The sequence below is a fragment of the Rissa tridactyla genome, chromosome Z, assembly GCF_028500815.1.
Source record: "Rissa tridactyla isolate bRisTri1 chromosome Z, bRisTri1.patW.cur.20221130, whole genome shotgun sequence".
Classification (NCBI taxonomy): Eukaryota; Metazoa; Chordata; class Aves; order Charadriiformes; family Laridae; genus Rissa; species Rissa tridactyla.
This window is the reverse complement of record NC_071497.1, coordinates 8046276-8072924: the sequence shown is the minus strand read 5'-3', so window position 1 is coordinate 8072924 and position 26649 is coordinate 8046276. Positions and strand designations below refer to the sequence as shown.

Here is a 26649-nt window from a genome sequence, read left to right as displayed (position 1 = left end):
CCAAAAATCAATGCTGGGATGGAGAACATGTAAGGAGATAGAATAAGTCAGGCAAAGGAATTTGAGAAAAAAATTAAACCTAACATTTCTCTTATGACCTATTTAAAGTATCCTTGTTTACTTAGGACATAGTTCCATGGTCAGTCTAATCACATATACATTTTAGCACTAGGTGGGATAGTCGTGCCCCTTTTCCGTCCCCTGGTGCTATGTTTCGTGCTTTCCTTTGTGCTGACACTAGTATTTATGTGGGTATATGGCCAACTGAATCAAGTAAATGACTTGTTTGAAAGACAGCATATGGCATTTCTTGCAGGTTGTTTTGTCACTGGATCAGACCTTTGATCTGACTCACTGCCTTGCACAAACGCTAGTGCTGGCAGAATTCAGGGACTGGGAGTGCATCGCTGGAAGTGGGGAGGAGTGGGATGGATCCTTAGAGGGGTAGAACATGGGATGGTACTTGTAGATGTCCCCTGATTTACTCCATCTTTTATCATATCTTAAATCTCTCTTGTAGTCTCCAGAGTAGAATTTTTAGTACTTAAGCAAGTTCCATGTGAACGTCCCAGTAAGGGCTTCTCAGGAATATAGATCAGGTTCTGACTGGTCCTTATTTGCCTGAATCTTTCAGAAGGAGTTTAGAAAGACCCTTGTGTTCCTAGAATACACTGTGATCTTTGTGGATTTTACTTTTGAAGTCGGGGGCCATACTTTTGCCATAGAGAGTCTTAAACATGTTCAAAGTATGGCCATGGTGAAGAAGACAAAGATGAAAAACATTTTATTTTTCATTAATTGATCCAATAGAGTCTGTGGGATCAACTTGTATCCTTCTGTTTTGTAGAAATATCAGTCAGTTTATTTAATAACATTTTTGATGTGTTACAAGATTGCAGACAATCTTTATGGGTACATCTGTTCCTTTTGTTTAAAAAAGTACTGTAAAACCAAAATATATCTCTGCATTTTGAAGAGTTAACCATCTTAGGTTTCAACTTTTTTTCTTTTTAAATCCTGAATTCAAATACAAAATTGAAGCCTTGAAATCTTTCATGAAACACAAATTCCCATGCTTCCATTCCCACAATGGATTGTGTCACTCTATATGATTTAAAAAAGTTCAATTAAGTAATCACTTCAACATGATGCATTGCAATATTTCCTTTAAAAAGCTTTCAGGCAAAATTATTCTGAAAGTTTAAAATTTGTCTTTGAGGAGTCTTATGGGAAATTTGTCAAAACCTTCTAAAGTGTACTTTTAAAGTGTAAATCCTGGAATCTGTGAGCCTTAATATTAAGTCATTACAAAACTAAAGCTTAATTTAGAACACAGCAATTTGTAAGCACACAAAGTTTTATGCATTCACCACTAATCGTTATTCCAGTCTTTGTTTCCTCTTCCACTCTCATCTTTGTGAATAGTCGCATTCACAAATACCTAGCGTGTTTGCAGGGCATGCTCGTTAGATTTTATGTAGCAACAAAAGTATTTTTCCTTTGATGGCAAATTGAGAATGGTCTTGCATGGCTTCTTTAAGTCTTTACATTTTCAGAAGCTGTTTGTCAGGAGGGCAGCAGGAAATACGGTGTAAGCTTCTGGGGTCACGGGAGTGCCCCTCCGCAAGACCTTTGCTGTTTGCTCTGGTACGTGTGAAGGATTAATGACAGAAGTTCACGAGCAAGGTTTACGCTTACTGCTAGTGTGGCATTTACTCACTTTGAGCTAGTTAGTGTTAGGATATTGTAGTTTACATGCTGGACCTTGTGATTATGATCAGTGTTGGAGTTTATCTTACCCATTTTAAGTGAGTATTTGTCATGCCATGAGTGACTATGCTTTTGTGAAAGCCCTGTAATCCAGAAGGCAGTAGAAATCACCTAGATTGCAGTGTGTGATGTGTTGTTGCAAATGTATATAAATAATATACCAGTTTAAATGTCAGTTTATCTGATCATGTTTATGTTCTATATGTGCTATAAAATACATGTCTTCATGCCTGTGCTGTCTGCATGTTATATTGAGTTCTGTAGATGAGATTTACATTTGCCTGGCTTCCTGTGAAATTCTTGCAGAATACAAAAAAGTAGTTGATTCTTTGTCACTCAATGCCACCTTCTCTTATTCTCCTTGCTCAGACCAAAAATCACCCGGTGTAGAACTCAGTGAGGGGTTTTGTTGGGTCTCAGTCTGTTACCTCTGCTCTCAGAGTTTCATACAAATTTGTGTAAGCAGTGCATTCATTTTAATTTATCATTGCCTTCCTTAAAAGATTTGTGGTTAATGAAAAGACTTCTCTTAGGCTCAGTGTTAGTAGTCAGATTTACAGAATACATAGTTTCATTGATCCTTTCTATTGCTGCTGATAGTAAGGGCAGTAAAGTGTATGTTTAGATGAATTAAAAAATGAGATTCCATTTTTTTTCTGTCATAAATTTGTCTTAAAATAAACAGAATCTATTATTCTTCAGGCATGTGATTTTTTTCTGCTTACTCAGCAGCAGCATTCTGTTCAATTAAACTTAATTCCATAGGAAAATTGCACCTCTAAGCAGTGTCACTTCATGTAGGACATTATTTTCTTTTGACTTACTGTCCATTATGGACCTACTGGTGTGGTCATTATGGTTAATGTAATACAACAGGGCAGAGCAGAGTTCTGTCCCACTTTTTTTTTTTCGTTTTTTAGATTTCTATTTTAAGAATTTTGTAACATTTACAACAAAAAAAATGTAGAAAGAATCCTAGGGAAAGAAACTTTGTTGTCAAGAAAGATGTTCTGTAGTTGTTTCCCACTTCAAAAAAAAAGAAGATGTCGAGCTATACGTCATTGGTAGGGTAATCTGACTTTGCAGGTGAAATGGTAGACTGGGAGGACCTAAGGCAATTTTTATGGTGAAAAAAAGCATGAAAAAGCAAGCTGGAATTTTAATTTTATTTTTTTTTTAAAGAAAGAGTATGCCGCATAGAATCACAGGGTTGGAAGGGACCTCTGCAGATCACCTAGTCCAACCCCCTGCCAGAGCAGGGTCACCCAGAGCAGGTGGCACAGGAACGCGTCCAGGAGGGTTTGGAATGTCTCCAGAAACAGAGACCCCACCACCTCTCTGGGCAGCCTCTGCCAGGGCTCTGCCACTCTCAGGGTAAAGAAGTTCCTCCTCATGTTTAGGTGAAACTACCTGCCATCATCCCCATGATAAACCGATACAAATGCATAGCCATAGCTTTAGGTTTGGAGAAAATAAGACAGTAATAAGTTGTGGGAGAATCCTGCCCAGTAAGTTAGACCTGACAGGACTGTCTTCTGTCAGGACATCGCATGGGAGAAATTTTAATTCTGCATTCTGTTACTGCTACTTATTCAGATGCTACAGATATTTAACATTTAAACGGGGAAGGAAAAAAATACCCAACTGCTAAGGCATGGTATCTACTGAATCTGCCCATAATCTGACTGCATTGTGCTGCTCTCGGCCTGACTCTGTAGTCCCATCCTTTTGTACAAGGCTCCCATTGACTTTGCTGGGAGATCTGCCAAGATAAGTGTTTGTGGCCAGGTGATTTGGATTTAGCTGTGTATTTTATTTCTTTATTGTCTATATATTTTCCCTAATGAACTAATTATGCTTGAGTGATATGTATTAGTTGGCAACAGAAAAAAATGCTTATACCGATCACCATCCAGCTTAGTAATTTCAAAACTGTCCTCTTGTTTAAGAGTATATGATGTTACAAGTATTCTAGTTCCTATGCAGCAGGGTAGAGATATGCTATAAAACAATGTTTGGTACTAGGGAATCTCCTAACTAGTGAATTGGCAAATACCTGTTTTTCTCACCTTATGTTCAAATTTATGAACAGTTACAAAAGGTTTTGTTTGTATTTTTGGGATGGTCTATCACATACTATTGATAGTGGCTGAAAAGGACACATAACATGGAGTATAAGCATAGAGAAACTCCTAAAGGAACAAAGAGGCTATATGGATTAATAGAAGATATTGATGCTTTCTGCATTGGCCAGTGAATTCTGCTTGACTAACTAGCTTGGACTGCTGCAAGAAATCAAGCTTTTTGGAACTGTGCAGAAACATCACTTACCCTTATGTTTCCGTGCCAAATATTATATTTATTTTCAGTAGGGAAAAGCTTCTCCTCTCTTCTTCTCCCTTCCTCTCATCAAAGCAAAGAGTGCTTTTAAATAACGTTTTATAATGCTTTCTGCAGTTAGACAGGCATGTTTGTAGCTACATGGTCTCATACTCTGGGGTGTAGCCCAATTTAGGACACATTTAGTTTGCATATCATGATGATATGTGTTGTTTGCCAAGGGTTTCAGTCTGCTGATGTGAAGACACAAATTTTAAAGAGACGAGATTTCCTCAGGGTTCAGTACTGATATTCCAGATCACTCATAATCAGAAACAATGTTCTCAAAAGTTTATTAAAATTCTGTCAGTCAGAGTAATTATAACCAACCAGGTCATTTTTCACTTAAGAAGTTCCTGTAATGTATATAGATGACAAGAGATCATAATAAATACTAAATATTTTGAGACTGATTTTAATCTCCCACCTGTGCAATTTGGCAGTAACTCCATCATACCTGATAGGACTGAGTATTCTGTTTCTTTATCTCTACCCCACTGTAAGTCCATGAAGTTTCAAGAAATTAGAGGTGATATAAAAGACAGTAGTGTTTCCATACTGTACATCTTCAGAATAAAATCAGTCCTTTCTGGTTTTTAACAAACCAATTCACTCTAGATGAGTTGAGTTTTTATTTCCGTGTGGAAAAAAAAAAAAACCAAACCAAAACCAAACCCTCAATGGAATGTTTTTTCCTGAAGAAATCTGTACGTAATCAAAGCTTTTGAGATCATCTTTAGTCTTCAGTAACTGGTCTTCAAGCCTTGTGAATTCTCCAGTTTTCAGTTTTATATTGGACCTGGTGTTGTCTTTCCCTGTTTCACAAACAGATTCTTGCTAGGTCTGGGCCCAAATTGTATGAAGTGTTTAGCTTGTTTGACTATTAAATGTGGGTTGTATGATCACTGGTCTCTGTTTATTAGTTAATGGAAGAATGAAAATCTCACTACGTGCCTGAATCACGGAGTGAGCATCTTGCACTCAGACAGTGCCGTTCCATGTTTTCAGCTGAGCTTTGGGTGCAACGCAGCTGTTTTGGCACAGCACTACCCCATTGTTGTTATACTCTCTCTGGTCTAATCAGTTTTGATACAGTCGTCTTGAGTGTAACTGCATTGTGTTCCCAAGAATTTCTAGTTAGGTAGGCATGGGTGGAACGGACTTGAGGACTTCCATTCAAAATTCTGGGTCTTTCTTGGTTAGTCCATGGTTTTTTTTGGTTGTTTTCGCAGTAACATCTTTGGCCATCAAGTGATGATTCTTGTATTGAACCTTTCAAGATAATTTATTAATACTTTATCCTGCATAAAGTAATCTGTCACTGTTAAAAATTATCAACCTTATGAGCAATTTTTCCTTTTTTTCTCCCCCCTTCTTTCCCCCCCCCCCCCCCCGCCAAATCTTCTACTTTTTATGGAAAGAAAATATTTTTGATGATAGATAAATAGCTAGATAATTTTCATGTGCTGGTGTCTCCTATTTCATGTATCATTCTGCTGGTGGCTATATTTGAAGTTATTGTATTTCTAAAGTTTGTGAATCCTAGCTCACTTCAAATTAATGATCAGCACGTTCCACCTTTCAAAAATGTTAGAGTGCAGAACAGTGAAAGAAGTGAGATAGATACTGTTTTGCATCAGCTTTTTATCTTCATTAAACCATTATGTATAGTGAAATAACATCACATAAAAAAATAAATCTAACAGAAATCCTCTCTTCAGACAGTTGCTGTGTGCAGGTTGGGTGAACAGTAGTCAACTTTCCCCTCAGGATATTGTCAGATGGAAGCATTTCACTGTAAAGTGTTTGCAGCTGGAGATGTCATAAAAAATGATAAAGGTCCTATCATGTCAAGTTTGAGCCAAGTAGGGACTTTCTGTGTGCTTTACTTCCTTCTTTGCTTTAACATCCTGAAATACTTTATTACTGCAACGTGTTAAAGTCCCTGAGGCTACAAGGAAATCATTTTAAAAGAATGACTATTTGGGAGAATCTCACTGGAAAGGCTTTTGTTTCAGCATGTATGCAATAAAAAGAGTTAACCCTTAAGGAATAATGGAGTAAGGCATGTCGTGTCTGCAAAGTCATGGACTATGTTTTACTCTTGGTACAGGAGCAAATGAACAAGCTACTGTGAGGTAAGGCAAGGCGTAAACACCAGCTCCCCTGTATGTGTGCTTTTGGACAGCAATGCATGTGAGGTAACTCACCGTCTTTCAGTGAAGAGCAGTCTTCCTCCTGTGAAGTCAAAAAAGCATAGCTCTTACAGTTCATCCGTCATCTAAAATTTCAAAACAGTTTCTGCAGAAGGTGAATAACTTGGTGACTATAACAAATGGACAAAATAAGTCAGAGAGAAGTGAATTAAATTTTCCCAATCAGAGAAGGGCTCCATCAGCAGCCTAGGATATCAGTGCAAACTCTTTTTTAGCTTATACTGATCAGTCCTGTTAAAAATCAGCTAAGGTTCATGGATTCCAGGTCTTGCATGACTGTGAATCGTTAAATAACAATGAAATGTATCTGTTTCCGATTTTGCTGTTCCACTAATGTGATTTCTCCTTTCTCTCCCTCTTTCTGCCCTTTGTCTAGTTAAAGCAGAAAAAAAAACCCTGGTAAAGGGATCCCTCTCTGGAACTTCAGTCCTGCCATGCTTCTTTTCAACCACACCCACTATAGCCTCCAGCTATGCAGCTGAATATCTTCGAATCAAATGGTCAAAAGTTGAACTGGATAAAAGTGGAAAAGACGCAAAAGAAACCACAGTCCTGGTGGCCCAAAATGGCAACATCAAAATAGGTCAAAGCTACAAGGACAGAGTGTCTGTTCCGACCCATTCGGAGGAGACCGGTGATGCTTCGCTGACTTTCTCTAAGCTGCGTGCAAGTGATGCAGGGGTGTATCGCTGTGATGTTATGTACGGAGTTGAAGACACACAAGGCATTGTATCATTGGCTGTTGAGGGTAAGGACTTATCTATTTCATTTGTAGTCAACGGTGATTCCAGTTAAAACAGTCAAAATTAGTAATTAACATATATAGAGCATTTAAAGGAGCATCTTTAGATACTTACTCTTCCTTAACTGTTGACTCTTCCTATTCTCTTTCTGTCTTTTATTTATTCTTACAAATCTTTTCCGATCCATAGCTCTCTCATTTCTTACTTACACCTTTGGGGATGCTCCTCTTGATTGCTGGAACAAATGCTGTTTGCGTATTCCCAAAGTAGTTTGATACTTTGATTGGTTTTATACCCTTTGCAAGACAAGCTCCTTCTCTCAAACCAGCCCTTTTGAAACATGATACATATAGTACTAATACATCTGTCTGAAAATGCCACTGTCTTTACAAGAAGACAGACTTGGCAGGCAGAAGAAGTTTCTTTTTAATTGTGTAGGATAAAAAGAAGCAACTGTCTTGCTACTGGAGCTGTGGTTGGCCTGTCTTGATACTTGATGTACAAAACCACAATTCCAATAAAACTGAGAGCCAGTCTTTCTGTGACAGGAATGTCAAGCACAAAGGCAGAATTTCTTTTGTCCCAGTAATAAAGGTTGGATAGTAGGAGGAAACCCATCTGGCAGAAGTCGCATGAAAAAAAGTAGGAAGGTGGCTGCTAATGTTCTTCCATGTGGAGGATCCAGGGTTAAGAGTTTGTTTGCCATCACCGTAAAGAAATACTGTCCAAAACTTAGAGGGGAAAAAGTGTACATGTAAAGAGGCAGAAGAGACAAGACTTTCAGGAGCACGTAAGTGGCAAATGAGCATCTGATCTATAGGTGTTTTTCTCCTAAGAGGCTGATTCTACAGCACAATGAGTACTGCTCCAGAGCCTGGTGCTGTATAGCCCTGTCAATTTGGCACTGAGCCTGAGCTAACAAACTGTGCTGAAAGGCAGGACGTATTAGCCCAGGCTCTGTGCCACGTAAATGCAAATTCTGGACCCAAATTACTCTGTATGCTTAGAATAACACTGTGCTGTGTGGATGTACCAGCTCGCATGAGCCTTAGTTTGGGCTCTGCCTTGCGCTCCTTTGCACTTAGGTGTTTTTTGAAAGTTCATTATTTACTCAAATGACTGAATCCCAAAACAAATATTAATATCTGCTGCTGGAAATTATGGCTTTGGCTAAGATTTTTTTTGTGAGCTTAATACTGCATTGTTCTTCCAATATGCTTAACCTAACTTGAGCAGTCTTTTGGCACTGATTCAGTGAAAGGTTTTGAAGGTGTGGTCTTAATTTGGAAATACAATAAATCAGTGTGACCATTAATGTCTGTATAACTTCACAAGCTGTTTAGTCCTAATGGCAAAAGCAAAAGAAATTCTGTTTTGAACATTATTTTTCAGTAACTACTGTACCTGGCATTCCTTTTTCCTTTTCAAGTACTCCCTTGACAACATATCTATATCCAGGAGCAGCAGATGTTTACTACAATAAAATATCTGATGATTTATGGCAATACTTTAGCTTCTGTAGTTAGTGCTCCTGCGAAATTCTGCAATGAGATGAGGTGATCTGTTTTGAGTTTTGGTTTTTTTTTTTTAATTGAAAGAAAGTTTAACACACTCCATTTTCTTTTTGTATCTGTTCTTTTCCATGATTGCTTTAATGTCAAAATTTCAGCAGGGCAAAAAGCCAGATCTTGACCCAAATGGACAGTAGCATTGTTAAATTGTCATTTGTGCACTCCATTGTCCCTTTTCTACATTAAAGAAACACATGCCGTTTATCAGACTCATAGGGGTTTCATGTGACTGTTGCTGTTCAAATCTTCCGCCCTCATTTCGGTATGGCTTTATGTTTTTTTGTGATTTCAGCTTTTATTTAAAAAAAAAAAAAGTCCTAAACGTAATTTATTTCCATTATGTTGTCTTTTTAAATCTGCACCCCAAAGTGATAACAATTGGAGAGACGTGATCTTCTGTACACTCTCTGTGCGTTCTTCGCTGCCTGTCGTTAGCGTTAGCGTCGTTAGCGGGGAGATCTTTCCATGTTAATTGCAATGACTTCAGAGCTGGCGGCTGGTGTGGTTCAGCACTGTGCCTTGGTCAGCTCTCCCGAGAGCAGCTGGGGCTGGCACTTCCCGGGCAACCCATGAAATCCTGGCAAAATTATCACCAGTTTTCCTATTCTGCACATTTTATGCTCATCACAAGTGAAACATAAAACGCATTTGTGTAGCAGTCTTTGAGAACTGGGCAGGCAAGTGTTGCTTTAGCTTTTCAGTGGATTAAAAGTATGCAAGAAAGGTGGTAGTTTTGGCTCAGGTAGTACTTGCTTGATCATATAGCTTAACCCTAAAGTGAAGCAGAATCATGTTATTAAAGATAGGAAGCTTCTGCAAAACTCCCTGTGTGGGGCAATTTAGGTGTGTGAAGAAATGTTACTAATGCTTCAGAAAGCAACATTCATCTGTTTCTTTAACTGCCAACACTGTTATGTGTGTTAAGTATAATCTAATTTATTTCTCAGAAATGGCCAGATGAAGTAGGCCTAAGTTTATCTGCATTATTCTGCTGAAGTAGGTGAAATTACACCCTTGTTATTATGATAACTTTATGGGGTCTGTATGGTTGCTTGTGTGGGTATTTTTAAACACCTCAGGACTTGAGTTCTAAATATTTTCACATTTTCCATTTGTTTTGCAGACAGTAACTCATTTGAAACTTTCGAACAAAAAGCATTTTCCTGTTTCAATGAAGCCAGATAAGCTTAAACAGCTGTGCTGTTTGTTTTTCAAATAAACTTTTGCAAGTAAGGTAATAGATAACTGGGAGAGCCAACTTGAATTAAAAAGAAAAATATGCTGTAATTGCTATTTCTAGCCTTTCATTTAGGTATGTTAGGAATATAAAATTCTTGTTGAACTCATTGTGCATCAAATGAATGTATTTTACCCATGATGGAATGTATTCTGAATGAAAAATGGTATTTCTAAGAAAGGATAATTTTCTCTGTAGCATATAGGGTTTATTTCACAGGTTAAGCTATACAAACTGAACAGTTTATATTGGTCATTGAAAGTAAACACTAAAACTTTTAATGCCTAACTTTTTTTTTTTAACCGAGTCTTGAGACCAAGACGGTCTACAAAAGAAGTGTTTAATTGTGCACCTGTCTTTTCTGTGTAGCTATCACAACAGACAAATTTGATAATTTGTATGTAAATATCCAGTAATGTGCTATTTTTAAATGCCAAATGAACGTCTGAAGTTCAGAAAACTCAGATTTATGTGTTATTAACAAAAGGATAAATACTAGCTTTACCAAGAAGATAGAGTGTAAATACAGAACTGCCTTCTTTGACCATGACAATTCTGTATTTCTGTGCTTTGACTCAAAATGCTTCAGCACAGAATCCTACCTTGCTGTAGGGTTATTTATTGGGTTTTTTTGATGTAATCAACTGTTGCCTAATTTATGCTTCTTGCAAATTAGGACAAAACCAAACTCATGTCTGTACTATTCCAGACAAAAGATCTGTTTGTCCCAGTGTCCTGTTCCAATGAAAGCAGCAATAGCTGATACCAAAGGGCAAACGTAACCCTTTTTCCTGCGTACTCTGTTGCTATGAGAGACTTGTTACCCATGGACTTCCTGAGGCAGAGGTGATGGCTTTGTTAGATAATCCTGCACAGATTTTTTTTTTCCATTTGTTTTTTGAATGCATGTAAATTTTTAGTATCCACAGCTGGACTCCTGGTTGTCACTTAACCACAGCAGGTTAAGCTATTTATTGTTCACAAGGGCAATACATGTTTAATCAGCCACATTCCCTTTGCCTCTACATTGCATATTTCTACTACATCCTTTGTTGACAGGTAAAATCTTTCTAAAGAATGGCAGGATCTTGGAAAGTGCCATAATTCTATGCTTTTTCTTTGCTTTGGTTATAGGCACAACCTATGCCAACTACTTAGGTATCAATAGCTATATAGTGAATATTCTATTCACTAGGAGCTCAGAGACATCACCAAGATAGTCTGGTTTAACATGGTATCTTGTATCCTCTGAGCAGTACTTACCTGTATGGGCATCATTAGCTTGTGATAGAGGTTAAATAATTTGATTTGAACTCTGTTTAAACTGCTCAGTTTAAAGCTAACTCGTAACAGTCTTGCTTTTATTAGGGGTGCAAGAGTGATTGTGTTCATGTTGTTAACTAGGGTAGCTCAGTTGTGTGTACAGTCCTGGAGATCTGATCTGGGAAAGCCATGTAGTACTAGAAGGACATGCTGGGTCACTTAATCTAAATCCTTTGGTATTGCAAGTAAGCATGTTGCATGCCGTGCTACATGCCTTTATAAATCCTGAAATCAAGTGAGAGCACCTATTTGCATGGATTATCAGGTGCTTTGCATATTTCATCTGCAAGATCAGCGGGGCTAGGTTGAACTGTACCTTGCATGTTACTATTTTCGTTTTACAACTGGTGAAAGTGTAAGAGAGAGGAGTGAAACACTTAATTTTAGCCCACGCAGGAAGTTTCAGGTCAGCCAGACGCCTGCCTTGCTCGTTAATCGCAACCACAGAGCTGTCCTTGAGGCCGGGGACAGTGCCAGCGCCGACAGGTCTGCAGGCTCATGCAGAAGGGCGGTTTTGTCACACTAGATACCTCCTTTTCTGTTACTAATTGTGGGAAATGCTTTCCTTTTACCGTTTGCTGCTATAGTTACATCAACCTCTCAGACAGGGATACTCTTCTAGCCAAATTGTAGCTGATTTTGTTATTTGGGATTTTTTTCTTTAACTTCATCTATAATCTTTAACAATGTGCTGCGATATATTTAACCCACTGACTGCTCTAGCAATTATCTGAAAATCAGAACAATGTTCAAAATGGACCTAACAGTATCACAGTGTTACATGCTTAAACTTCTTACAAGAAGTGAAATATGCACAATAAGTCATTCGTATTTGCTTTTCCTTTCATATGTTGTCTTCTCTGCACTTCCCTCTGAAATTTTCCATCATTCTCAGGATCAGCTTTTCCTTTGTCAGCTCTTGTAATTTCATCTTTCTACAGTGTTTTGAGCTTTTCTTCTGACCCTTCTTGATGTTATTAAACTCACATGTCAAACTGTCTCATGTTAGGAGCCACAGTTTTTGAATGCTTAATGTTATTTTATCTTCATTCTTAGTTGTTTCCTTGCCACTGTTTTCTGAAAATGTCAGGTCTCAGGAGCCTTCAGTTATTTAAGAGAGATGGTTTTCCCTTCTCAGTAGCTAACATGAGTTGCCACTTCCTTCCCACTTTAAGCTGCTTTTGGACACCAGTGGGTTTTCACTGTATCCCAGTAGAGACATTTGGGAACAAGGTGGAGGCTGATGACCAGCACGTAATGCCTTCTGAAGATCATCCCCAAGTGTTCGGTTGCCTACTAATAGTTTACCAAATGCAATTCCACAGCATTTACTTGGATGGCAGGTCTGAAAACAAACAACCTGGGGTCAGGGTACGATTTATTTCCCCTCCAAGAATTTTAAATTGAGTGCCTAGTCTAAGCTAAACACACAGGCTCATGCTACCTTTAGCTCCTCTCTGACGAGAGTTTTGGTGAGATGAGCTCTCTGACAGTTCATATGCCTGGTCAATGATGAGAGAGATTTAGATGACTAGTTTAGGCTAGGCTTCTAGGGCAATAAAAATAACCTGTATGACCAAGTGTAATCAAGAAGAAAAAAAATTAAAGAAACCACTCATTTGAGCTGTTCTTTTTTTTTATTGTATTCCTTAGAGATGATTTGATTTAAAGGGATTAGAGTGGCAAAAGGGATCCTTCTAGTTTTGTTGCTGTTTTTTCATATCTTATGGTGAATATTTTTTTATCAATAGTGAAAGCAATTTATCCTTTTCTTGCTGATGTTTTTGGGAGACCACTGTTTTCATGGGCCTATTTTGATAGTTTCTGTCTGATTCTGCTGCAAGTCTGAGAGCCTGTTTTAGGGTTTTTCAGTATTTTGCTGCATGCGGTTTTTTTTTTTTTTTAAACCATTAAAGAAAATCTTAGGCTTAAAGTATTGACCTTTTTAAAGGGAAGAAGCAGCAATTAGGGAAGCAGAGTAGATGGTAATTCACATTTTCATTTTTATGCAAACTCTTCTTTCTTGCAGGCATTATAATGTTAATAAATGGGAGTTGTTTCCAATGTGGGAACGCTGCCACTCAATTGTGCTTTAGCCCTGAGAGATTGTGTGTTGACAACCTAATTGATTTATTCTCTCTACAGCCAGAACTCCCCTTCATTATCTCTTAAGTATGACATTTGAAGAGATGCTTTTATTTAATCTTTCAGACTTATCTGTCTTGAAACCTTACCACCTCTTAATGTTGAACTTCTGTGCTTCCTTGCTAACTACATTAACATCAACTGCTGCATTTTTAAGCTTGTGTTTTACTCTCCTGCATCGTGGATTCCAAGGAGCCTCCGAAGAAAAGAGCACAATGGGTAGTGGCCATCAAAAGGTGGGAGAGGGAAATTTATTTCTGGGTGACAAAGACCCAAGGTTTACCTACACTGCACACCAGGAACAGGGAAGCAAATGTTCTGGTCAAGCTGCTGAGTCCCTCACGTAGGGACTGGGAACTTGGCAGCGGATGGGCAGGCTGGTGGGGTTTCAGCATCAGCCTGTATGGAGGACCTTCAGTGGGAGCGCCCTGAGCCCGAGCAGCGCATGGCACGCTTTCACATGCAGGACGGTAGAGCAGAGGACAGTATGAATGGTTAAAATATTTTGAGATTGTTGGTCATCCTCCTGTATAAGGGCAGTTCTGAGAGGCTGTGTATTTTTTTTTAAATAATTTTAATTTAAATAGCAATGTCTTGTCCTTATTTAGCTAGTCACTAAGTGTGACTTAGTACATTGCTCTGCAAAGATAACTGAGCGGGTAATTCTGGCCCTGTATTCACAGATAATGCAGATGTAGTAAAGAAGTCTACCCCTCTGAGAAAAATATAGGTAAATCTCAGCATCAACCGCTTTCCCTCTCTGGACTTGCTCGGAGGAGCTCGTCTACACCTGCACAGAACTGCAGTGCTCTGGGAGGATGGATGCAAAGATTTTGCACAGAGGAGCAACATGTGAGTTAGTGCAAGAAATATCTGTCCCTGGAGAGGAGGAGGCGCTAGGGCAGATGGAGCAGAGGATTTTTTATGCACTTTCTCTACCCATGCCGAGAAGTTCCCTGAGGCATTTGGCAACGGAACTCCTCCTGATGCAATGGGAGCCTGTTCTCAGGTTGCCAAAGCCTAAGACAGGGGTCAGAAGATGGGTGCAAAACCTCGAATGAGGAACACAAATGAATTATTCATGCAGGAAGCTGAAAATGCTGACCTATTCCTTCCTTTCATACAGTGCTCAGTCCTGTAACCTCTATTTTGGCATGTATTTGTAATGTAAATTGTCGTCTTCATTAAAGGCAAGGAGGATCACCAAACTGTGTGGTAGCTTTGACGGTGGGTTGAGGGTTGTTTCAGGGGTCTGCACGACAGTGATTAAGATTTTAACATAAAACTTAACAGACTAACAACCGCTACCATCATAATCTTTTCTCTTTAGATATTCTTTGCTGTGTGAGACAACTTCTGAAGTTCAGGCTCTATATGACTCCAAGAGCGCACGTTGCAGCAGTGTGAGCTCACTAGAGAAAGTGAACTGTAATTTATTAGCCACCCAAGGAGCCGTTCCCCTGCAGTTCCAGGGGGTTTTGCTGCACGATACCCTGGCACGTAATAAAGCAAAGTTGCAACCCAAAGGTGTGAAACCACAGAACCAGGCTCTTACGTGTGGAAGCCCTCATTTGTTAAAAGTGAAATACTTTACATTTTCTGGTCTGAGGCAGAGATAAATGATTAAAAGACATTCTCTCTTGCTCAGACAGAAGTGAATTTTGGATGCTACAAATTACTTTCCTGTAAGTGTTCTTTCTTGCAGAGGCTGCTACTCTTTCCTGTAATTACACTGACTTTGTTTGCCAGATGTTCAGTGACAACATTATACTGCCATAGTCTGTTTTCCAGTTGCTTTATTTGTTCCTAGGACAACTCCTTTCTTGCCTTTTCTTTCAGAGAGGAAATAGACAAAGGGAAAAAATCCTTTACAAATGTTTTAAAGTGCAAAAACTCGGACAATGGATTTTGCCCCTCTCTCTCTGTTTAACTGAAACAATGAAAAGTCCTGCACTTTAATCTTCTTAGCCCCAGGGGGTCTTCTAATTATTGCAGCTGGTGCACAGGCTTATACATACTGACGTCCTCCTTCCCATTCATCTTGGAGGCTCTTTTATGTCCATTAGCTCCTCACTGGAAATGGAAGAGCCTTCAACTCTAAGAATAGGTGAAGTTTACCTTTTGGATCAGGGTGAGGAGAACAAAGCATTCTCCAAGTTCCTTTCCAGGATTTACAAATGACCAAAGGCTCTTCTCAGCACTGCAAAAGCTACTTTAAATTGGCAGTGATATTAACTCTTTAGTCCTGCCTTATTCAACTATGGCAGGGATCCCAAATGTATGCCAACTAAGAAGGGCAGTGGTTGCTTCCAACATGGAAGAAATGAGAGGTGAGATAGCTGGTTGCGGAGAATGCACTTATTTAAGCAGGAGGAAGTTTTTTAAAAAATACAAGTTCAGCGAAATATGTTGCCATCTCCTGCTAACTTAATGAAACTTTTTGTGGTTGTACTGAGAAGCAGTGCTCTTGTGCCCAGTTGAAGACATGTAGCATGAGTTAAGCAATCTTGGGGAAGAAAACAAACAACCAAACAACCCCACAAAAAAAAGGCAATGAATCTAAACTCATATAAAATACGTTTTAAATAAAATTAAAACAACAAATCAAATGAACAAATTGCTTCACATACTTGGGCGTTTCTGGTTTGACCCTGAGTTGTAGAGTCAGTGTCAAATATTGTATAATGCAGAAACACCAATGCTATGGAAAAAAAAAGGTTTAAAATGTTTGTATATATTTAACAATAATATGCAGTAAAGCCAGATGCCCAGCTTGTGAATATTGTTATGAGTTCATACTTCTGATTCAGGATAAATGTTTTATTGGCTTCTGTTGTGAGCTGTGTAAAACCTGCCCTTTTCTTATTAGACCCAGAACACCAAGGAGGTCACTTGAACTTGTGTTTTTATTCAGCTCTGTACTGCTGAATAGAGCCGTGCTCATTTATACCAGCAAGTAACTGGCTCACAGTGTTACTGTTTAGTAACCAATGTTACTAAATTCCTAATATATTAAAATAAATATTTTAATTCATGCCACAGCTTAGAAAAATAATCTACAAATCATATATTTGTTATTTTAAGCTTTTCAGATTCAAAGGTAGTTGCTGTTGCCTGACTCTTTTTATGTTGTAAGGTAATGCTCTGTGTTGGACATGTGATGACAGACTGCGTTGTTTAGAGAACACAAAGCCAAAGTATGCACACACGCACATATATCTATATAAATATATACACAAAGGTCTAAATAAATTTTTGCACACCTTAAGACAACACACGTTGCATGTGAATTTGCCCTAACCAGCCATTGGAAGTTGCCCCATAACAGAGAAAGTGCAGGGATGTAGGAGCTAGTAAAGCTATCTCTCTGACATTCCTTTTCAATGTTTCCCCGTACAGATAATTCACATTAATAAGAAAACGTGTCTGAGGCTGTGCTTTAGCACTGGGGCTCTCTGGAGCGCTGTGGTGCCCCCATCCATGCTGTTTTGCTCCTTGGGCTCACAGCGCAGGATGAAGGTGCCCGTTGGAAGTTGTCGCTGGTCTTTGCTAGCTCCTGATGTCTGTCCAGAAATTGGAAGAGTGCTATAGGGCCTGGGCCAAAAAGTGCAGTGAACTAATCTAACAAGTTAACAGTCTTGATGACTGAATTGCAGGCACCTGGAATATTTAATTTATTCATATAAACATAGCCATAATTTTTCAGGGCGGATCCTTCACTTGCCACTGTTGCCAAACAATGCTTGGATCTATTTGAAGCTGAAATTACATCGTTGCTTGGAAGAAGGGCTGTTCGTGATGGGTTCTGTCAGCGGTTCTGAAAAGGCACTTTATGGGGATGCTCGTGGTCTGTAAGCTTCCAGTTAGTGCCTGCAGCTGGTGTGTGTCTCCATATTAAATGATGAAATATGGGAATTCCCAGTGTTTCCTATTTCCTTTTTCTCTGCCAGTAGCTTTGCTAAAATTGGTGTCTGATGATTGAGGTTTAACCTACCTGTGAGTATTTTTCAGATAATGTATTCTGTTTTAATTTCAGAAATCTTCTTAGTGAATCATGACAGGAAGAAAAATGTGTGTTTTCTATTTCTTGTCCATATCCAGACTTTTGATAGATGACAAAATTTTACTAAATTTTGTCTGCATGAGAAAAAGTAAATATGTTGGAACCTCTTGAATCAACATTTTACTAAGTTACCCATATTTCTATTTACTCATAAATTAGCACACTTTGTCCATCATTCAATGATGCTCTAATAACAAAGACTTGTTAAATTCATTATTGCTACAATACCACCATTTTCCCTAACTGTATTACAGTGTGTTATTTCCTCATCATGAAGTACTCTGATAAAATCATCAGAGAAAAGGAACATTTTATGGTTTATTTTTTTTGCTTTGTGGCCATTCTGTGTAGTGGATGATTTATGGTGTTGCAATGCTTCTGAAGATTTTAGAGTGCAGTAAGGGAGGTTGAATGTTGTTTTTCAGAGATCATCAGGAGAGATCCTTTTGATGCTAAACTGCAAAAGACACTGGCAACAGGGGGGAAGCGATTTTGCAAGGTGGAATATCTGTTTTCTGCCACTTCGGAGTTGGTGCCCTTTATGGTTTGTTTTAGGTGTGCAGGTGCAGCTGTTGCTGAATTCAGTGGGAATTACGTGTATATAGAAAACAGAATGTGGCTTCTAGACGGATCCTGTCTTAACCAAAACCATATTAACTCTAGCCCTCCTCCTCCAAATGTCTGACATACTCAAGTAACTTTTGAAATTGTGGAGATTCTTTCCAGAACCAGAAAGGCCCCAAATAAAAGCAATCTTTGTTTTGTCTGTATCATTTCTGGTGTGTGCAGTAGTTAGGAAGAATTGACCAACAGCCATATATTTATAAATATTATATCTATAGTAAGCTTTGATGAATAGGAACAGACATCAGGGCCATCACCAATTATCAAATCTGCATCAAGAGCGCAATTTTTTTGCCGTCTCCATTGGCCACGTCTCACTGCAGCTAGCAGACCTCAAGCACTCAAGGGATACCCCATTGACTGTGGGCGCTTCTGCGTGCAGTTACTGAAGCTGGCTGCTTCGGAAAGTCTATTTTTAAGCCCGATTTTTCCAAGGACTAGATGTGCTTGATCTGGTCTGGTCATGCAGTTTGACTCGCAATTAGATGTGTCATGTAGCCCAATAAGCCAACATGTCAGGTAGCACTGTTATCGTAAGCAACCTTGCCTGCAGTGCAATTAGCCAACCAGCACTTGGAAGTGGGAGTCCAGGTAACTATGTGATGTCATTGACGTATTTTAGCATTCATTCTCCCTTTTGATCATGATTTTCTGTAACACAGCAGTAAAAACACACATATGGTGTAATTACTTTTTTCTGTGTATACGATGAATATAATTTCAACAGATATTAATAACATAAGGTGTTATATAATTACTAGTACCAGCCACTAGAGGGGGGGACATCATTTATATGACAGCGTATCTCTTGGCCTTTTACTATTTTTATTGTACCCATCTGTTTTCAGCATTGGAGCAATATCTAGGTAAAGCTACAGCACGACGATGCAGAAATGATGCAAAATGTGTCACTAATGTAAGTTTTTTGTCTTTTCAGGTGTTGTGTTTCACTATCGTGCAGCAACCAGCAGGTATACTCTGAATTTTACACAAGCTCAGCAGACTTGCCTGGACAATGGTGCTGTCATAGCAAGCCCAGAACAACTGAAAGCAGCCTATGAAGATGGATTTGAGCAATGTGATGCTGGCTGGGTGTCTGACCAGACTGTTAGGTGAGACATTTAAAAGGCCCCTTGACAGAGTTTCCCAAAATTAATATGTTTATCCTGTACAGGCTTAAAATGCTGACTTATCATAATAATTAACATGAGCATGCTGCATTTCAGGTATCCAATTAGACATCCAAGAATTGGCTGCTTTGGAGATAAAATGGGAAAGAAAGGAGTCAGAACATATGGACGCCGTTTTCCGAATGAAACTTATGATGTGTATTGCTATGTGGAACACATGGAAGGTAAGATAGGTCCATATTTACTCTGCACTGCAAAACTCAAAAATGACCGGAGATTCTAATGTGGAAAGGCAAAGAAATGAGAAATTCTGTGTAAAATAAGTTCTGGCTGTTTTGAATCTGAAGAGAATCACTGAATGAAATGAACCTATAGTTTGTGGTCTAGCAAGCCTTAATTAAAGGCGAAAGTGGAGTCTACAAAGAGACAGTCAGGTTTAAAGCTGCTATAGTTAGTGCAGTAGATCTCACAAAAGCTGCTCTTGAAGCATCTTATTTTTTGAACATTATAAAAGGATTTTCAAAGAAATGCATTTAATGTTTGAGAAACTATATATACTGCATCTATATATAAAGATGGATATAGTACATGTGCTAGCTGTATTATAGTTCATAAAGTATGTAATTAAGGTTTTTACATGTCCGTGGCATAAAATTAGACAGATATTTAATTGCAATCTAAGTTTAATAATATCTTTTTAAAAAAGGGGCATCTCAGCATCAAGAAGAAACGAACAAGCAAGAACTTTCCAGTGACAAATCTGGATCTTCTTTAGTAAAATTCTTTGCAGTTCCGTGGTACAACCATAGTCTTTGCAAAAGCTGCTAATTAAACAGGTCTAGTGCAGCAGAGTGATTATGATTCTGCCACATGGTAACTATGAACCACGGATCATATTGTGAACCCCATGGTACCTTGCAGTCCATGGTTAAGCTCTATGATTGGTCTTTATTCAACAAAGAGTTTGATGGTAAAAAGGAAAATGTGAATGGGCAGTTCTAGCATGCACAAGTCTCTGTATTACAGGTGTGATGTTATTATAGTCTCTCTTCTGCAAGTGAATTTAACTATATCCTTTCAGTGAGCCTATAGATGTGTTCCAGACACCAGGTATCCTTATGCTTAGACGTTACTGTGACTAGTTAAATATGTATGCTTAAAATATAAATGCAGAAATAGCCTTTCCTGTCCTGTAGCCTATTTTTTTTGGCTTTGTGCTGGTTATGCACATGGGAACTTCATTCTGGTACAGAAATACTCTGCAACCAAAGTTGGTTTCAAAGCACATTTTCTGTTTACTGCAGTGGTCTGAGTGTGTCACACTGCTTCTGTCTTGACAGGTTTTTTTATTCCATACTAGTTTCGCTGTTCCTTTCTAAAAAAATTCTTCTAGTTCCTAATTAAATATCTTTTGGGCTGATCATTTGCTTGTATGCATTTAGTTTAGTGCTCCTGAAGCCATGGTTCCAAGCAAGCCTGTCTGTATGCGTACATAAAATTCTAACAAGAAATTGCAAAATTAAGGTGCTCAGTGTATTGTATCTTAGAGCAGAAATAAATTAGGTGATGCAAAGTTTTCTCCTGCTGATGACATAGAGACTTTTGCACTGAAATTAGTAAGTGCTTTTCTCTTACTTTTGGTAGTTGAGGATCTGCCCCAGACTACGTTCACCTTGGAGAGTTATAAAATACAAGCAATGCAAGTCTTGCAAAGACTCAAAAAACATATAAGCTTGGGAACTCTAAAAAATTAAGAGATGAAATTTTGTTAGTGCTCAACATTGTCTTAATTTTGCTTACGTTCCATCTGTATCTGTCAGCGAGCAGCACATCTGAACACTTAGAGTTCATAACATTGATCCTCCATCAGTCCTTGAAGGGATTGAATTCTGAATCATCTCTGAATCTAGTCTTTAAAATTCAATCTGAGTCTTTCCTAGTTTACAAAAAGTTGTTTTGACTAATCTGTGTCATTCCTGGATGAAGAGCAATGCCTTTCACTCTTAAGAACATAAAAGTGTAACTAGTATGGAGAAGCTTATCCTGGATACATGTGAGCCACCAGTTTCTCGGGGTCAAATATTCTCACTGAGCTTTAAAAAATGTAAGTTAAAAACCTCAAAACTGAAGCCTATTTCACTGAGGCGAATGTTCTGTGCTCAGAACAACCTGGAACCAGGCCATGAGCTTCAAAGACATTGCAGAGACTGTGCAATCTTCTTTGGTGAAGATGCACACGCATAGGTTTTCAATTTCTCATTTCAACATTAGTTGATTCTTCTTTGTTACAAACTTTATGAGCTGGCTTTCCTCTCTGGACAGCTATACATTTCTGTCCTATTGTTTTGGGTGATGATCTGTTTAAACATATGCACGTCTTTGTGGCGTATCACCTGGACTGTGGTAATGTGATCTGCTCGGATGTGAAACCTTCAGCATTTAAGAAATATAAGCTAGCACAGAATATTGGGGAGATTTGGTTTATCAGCCCAGGTAACCACATGCACATTCATTTTACCTTCTTCCTTGGAAAACTGATTAAACTTTATCTTAAAGGCTCCATAGCCTGGGGCAAGGGCTAAAGACCTACCAGGACGATACCTACCAGGGCTTGTAGGTTGACTTGAAGACTGTGATTGATCATTTCACCTGTGGGATCCATTGAAACTATCCAAGATGGTTACAAAGCCTGTTGTATAGTAACAGAAATCTCATAGAGATGAGTACAGGTTCAGAATGAGACCGCAGGAGGCAAAGATGCCGGTGAGTTTCATCACCATCCTTCCCAAAGGCAGAATGTGTTTGACCTAGCCTTTATATAAATGATTTCCAGAATATGCTTTTATAAAAATGTTCTAGAATCTTTTCTCACAAATCAGGGAGAGAGCACTCCATCTTAGCCTGGTACATTTTTTAAGCTTTTTTTTGCACTGAAGAGGGTGTGAGACACTGTGCTAAATGACAGCTGCGTGTTTTGTTATGTTAATAGATAATGGCATTGCTACTAGAAGCACTTTACTGTGGTAGTAAGCTGAATCTGAGAAGCGAGGAGAATTCCCTCTGCAGTTTTACCATTGGCTTCAAGAAAGCAGAGTCAGGTCAACACTGAGCACGTAGGAAAACTCATCCTTAAGCTATTTACATAGCAGGAAGGTTCTGTATGTGCTGTGAAGATGTGACTGCTGTGAACAACATAATTGGCAATTAGCTGTACAGCCTCCACCTGCTGCATAGTGATTTGTTCCTGATTATATTGATCAATTTCAATGCCAGATTATTATAATAGTTAACCAAAGATACCTCCTCTGCTTTTTTTCTGTTTTTCTTTTCCCTGTTTTCTCAGAAATTTTCAAATAAACTGGAGTCTGAAAATAACTTCTAGGAGTCAGGAGGAGTGATGGTTTTATGGATATAAGGTATAAGCATGTTATACTGACATGCAGAGGAGTTAATTTATTTTATTTGGATGAAGAGAAACAGATGTGTGTTAGGAAGACACAGTACCACATCATGGTATAGTCCAGGATACATTATTCTTCAGTGCCTTCACAGAAACCTGAGCAGCTGAGCCAGACTTCCTTTTTAAGTTGGGCCTAAAGAGCCAAGATGGCTTTGTCTATACAACAGAAGCAGTTTCTGTAAGAACAAAGGTTAATTTCAAATGCAGAACTTGTGTGAAGTTACATGGCATCAATGAGATTACACTTTTGGAACCACTCATCCACAGAATACAGAAAATTAGGTAAAATATCTGTGGAAGTTTTTGGAAAATGAACATCACAAACATTCATGTATTGGTAGAAGATTTACGGTTCAAGATTTAAGGTTATGCCAAATCTCTGGTTGCCCTGTGCACCAAAGACTTATTCTGCAAGGTGTGACCTTTCTCCTGTAACGAGTGCTGTGCTCTCAACGCTTCATTAATAACAAAGGACATTCATGGTATTAGTATACTGTAGAACTGTGCTTAAACATGATTTTTTCCATGTTCATATCTCTACAGCCTATTCTGATTCAATGCCAAATCTACTAGACTGACTTGCACTAAATAGGTCCTTATTTGGAGAGCCTGTGTCAGTGGGATGACTATTCATGGAATAAGACGGTGCTTAATTAATGATATCAAAATCTGGGCCATAATGAGAATGTCATCATGGAAGTCATTGAACAGTTATTGGCCTGTTGGCCGCTATTAACATGTTACCCCAGAAAGCCATAAATGGTGGTAGGAATTCTTGCGATACACTTTAAAATAAATGTGTATTGAATTTACAGTACTAATTTGGGTACTTGCACTGAGGATTTGTAGGAACAACACCATTTCAGTTTTCTTCCTTCCTGGCCATATAAAATCACAAAGTTAGCCAGAGACATGGATTTCTTCTTGAAACACAAACTATTAGCTTAAATTAAAACCAGTCGTTTAGGTTAACCGTACCGTTTCCTTGTTCTCAGGAAAGCCAGAGAGATTAAAGACTGCACAATGTTTCGAGTTTTGCTAAAACACACAGAAGAATAATTATGGGAAGGATTTAAAATTTCTGAGCTCCTAGTGATAAAAATAAGAAGCTGGAGTCAAAATATCATTAAATAGGTACTGGGCATGGTCTCTTATTACAAATTGATTTACATTCCTCATGTTTCGTTGCATATTTCAGTGTACCAAGCATTAACAAAACTATTTAGGATACCTTTAGCTGCGGGAGATGACTTACTAATAGAGTTTAATCTGAAGTGGTTGAGCTGCAAAGGTTGGGTGTTACTCTGAGATTCTCTTAGCACCTCCAATTGAAGTGGTGTCTGCACCAGTGTGTTCTACGGAATAATCCCTTGAATGGAAATGGGTGATGGGGAAGGAAGGGCTTCCATTCTGTCTTCAGATAAGTGTGTATGTGATTGATTTGACAGTGCTGTGGTGTCAGGAATGGAGACAAAGTGAGATCTGCTCGCCAAAGCCCACTGATGAAGTGAGGGACTGTGAGTGTGTGATGCGCAGCCAAAGCACAAATGACTCCATGCAGTATTGTCTTCTGGCCAAAGCCAGTTAGAAGCCATATATGTCTAATAAGCATATGTAATATGCAGATGGGGACTCATGCTAAGAAAGTTATTTAGGGGTAGCTGTGGGGAAGATTATACAGTCTTCCTTCTATGCACCATTTCCCCCCCACAGCGAGTGCAGGGAAGAAAAAGAAAAAACAAAACCAGATGTCCGTTAAATACTTTCCACCTAGTCACATGCAGTTTTGCTATTGTCATGGAAATTTATTTGACAATAATAATAATTAAAGAAGTCATAGTCTAAAATATGGCTTCAGGTGAGAAGTTTCTTCTGTGTTTTGGGCACCTAAAGATCTTGTCCGGAGTCTATTCTGATTCTGGAGCAACAATTAGATTAAATTTTAAAACAGGGACACAGTGAAAAGGGTCTTTTCTACTTAGTTGAGGGCCCGTGGTAGGGTCATGTCCTTTGCATAGGCTTGTACTGAACACTTCTCCAGCCTTGAATTGTGTGACCTCATGCAGGATCATGGATCCAGGAGTTCTCAACAGGGGTACAGAGCCCAAAGGGAGTAAACCAAAAAAGGAAATAATACCATGGTGGTTTGTATGCATGACAGTGTATTTTAGCTCGTAATGTGATAAAGCTCATCTTTGAGGAGATCTGAAAATCTTGATGTCTAAATGATTTTTGTGAGAGTAAGAAACAAACCCCAAAGAATCATATAGAATGCAAAATTCCTTTTTTTCCTCTATATAAGTAAAAGCCAGGGACACCTTGCAACTACAGCAGAGGTCTTTAAGGGTATAGCAGTTGCCATGATACTCTTCATGTTTGAGGCCAAGCCCATGCGAAAACTATACTAGAAGTATACTCTTCTAGTCTTGCCAAATGTAGTGGATTCCTGTTCAGCCTATGGTTTTGCATAGAATAGACCTAAGACATTCAGGAGAGTTTAATTAAATGATTACTGATGTGTATCAAAACGAATCAACTAACTTGTTCTAATGTGTAAGAGAAAAAGACTTCTTCAGCTTGTCTAGCCCTCTGCTTTACAGTTGAATCTATCCACTTAGGTCTTTGTGTTTTTCTAGTCCTAGAGAGTGTTACACAGTAATTTGTGACTTTGTTAAGGATATCTCTTTACTAGTCTTATGTGTCGGAGAACCAGCCCTTAACAGCAGCAGGATGGAGGAAGAGAGCTGCAGCTGAGACAAGGCATTGGATTAATAAAGGGGCTAACTTTATGTAGCCTCCAAGGCCCCTGCCTATGGTCAAGACAGATGAAAATTTTCAGGTCTGTCTTGGCCCAGATGTATCTGTATTTTTTTTCAGAGTATTCAAGATAAGGGTAGTGGTCTCCATTATCATCAAACATGTGTGGGGGGGCGGTACAGATGTGGGCAGTATGTCTTCCCTACTTGGTGCATAAGCAGTCTGGTAGTCCTATTGGTGGCTACCTACTGCCTTTTTCGCATGGGCCTTTCGGCCAAAAAGAGAAACAGAGGAGGAGGAAATGGAAATTCTTCGGACATGTAGTCCTCAAGGTGCAAAGGTAAATGCTTTAGTTCCCAAAGTGGCCACAATATTCCTGCTGCTTTGCACACTTGATTGTGTTCTAGAAATTAAGGTTTGGACAGATTCCATGTTTCTGAGGAAAGGAAAGTCATGATGGCAGTGTCTTGTGACTGCTTGAACTTTGAACTGCCAACCATGTGTCTGTGACCAAATGGTTATGAGGAGCAATAACATAAGGTTACAGCTGCAGGTGAGGAAATGTCCTTAGAATGTTCCATATAACATCAGAAAAGATGACATTTTGTCACTTTTAGCCTTCTTTCATGCCTGACCCAGGGCACACTGATCTACAACTGTAGTCACAGAACCCTGGACCTCTAACATCCCCATAAGGGCATCTTTGCTTGATGAGCTTGGCGGGTTCCACCATCTCTCAGAAACTACTAATGAACAGGTCTGAAGTTCACCACAGACCCATTATTCTCAAAACAGAAGAGATGCCAGATTCTTAGTGGGGGATAATGTTTCTTCTCCTCAAACAAGAACACCACCAAGAGGCTAAGATGGAAAAGTGCTAGAAATTTTTTGTCTTGTATTTATTTAAATTTGTTAGAGTTAAGCATTTCCACCTATGGGACTGATTAGCTTTTTGTGTATTTAATATCCCTTTGGATATTCTTATGTCTTTCTTTAGTTGCTGAAGGTAGTGGAAGTTGTAGAATCTGAGTGCCCAACCACAAGGTAAAGCTTGTGAACACCAAATTCCAGATGAGACAGTAATAATAAAAAATAATGAAAATGAATAATGAATAATGAAAAAGACTAAAAATATTACAACCCAATAAATCTAAGTGGCTCCTTAGTATTTGTCATTCCCTCACATGCATTGGATAATAGCGAGGACATTTCATAGGTGGTTGACCAGACA

General features: G+C 38.7%; 1 protein-coding gene across 2 annotated transcripts in view; it reads left to right on the top strand.

Moving 5' to 3' along the window:
* Positions 1-26649, top strand: part of VCAN (versican) — a 115354-nt gene that overhangs the window by 10156 nt on the left and 78549 nt on the right. For both annotated transcript variants that reach the window (XM_054186502.1, XM_054186503.1), the window contains exons 3-5: positions 6742-7113; positions 19009-19183; positions 19298-19425. In XM_054186502.1, the coding sequence (XP_054042477.1) occupies positions 6742-7113; positions 19009-19183; positions 19298-19425 (675 nt within the window). The remainder of the gene's footprint in view (positions 1-6741; positions 7114-19008; positions 19184-19297; positions 19426-26649) is intronic.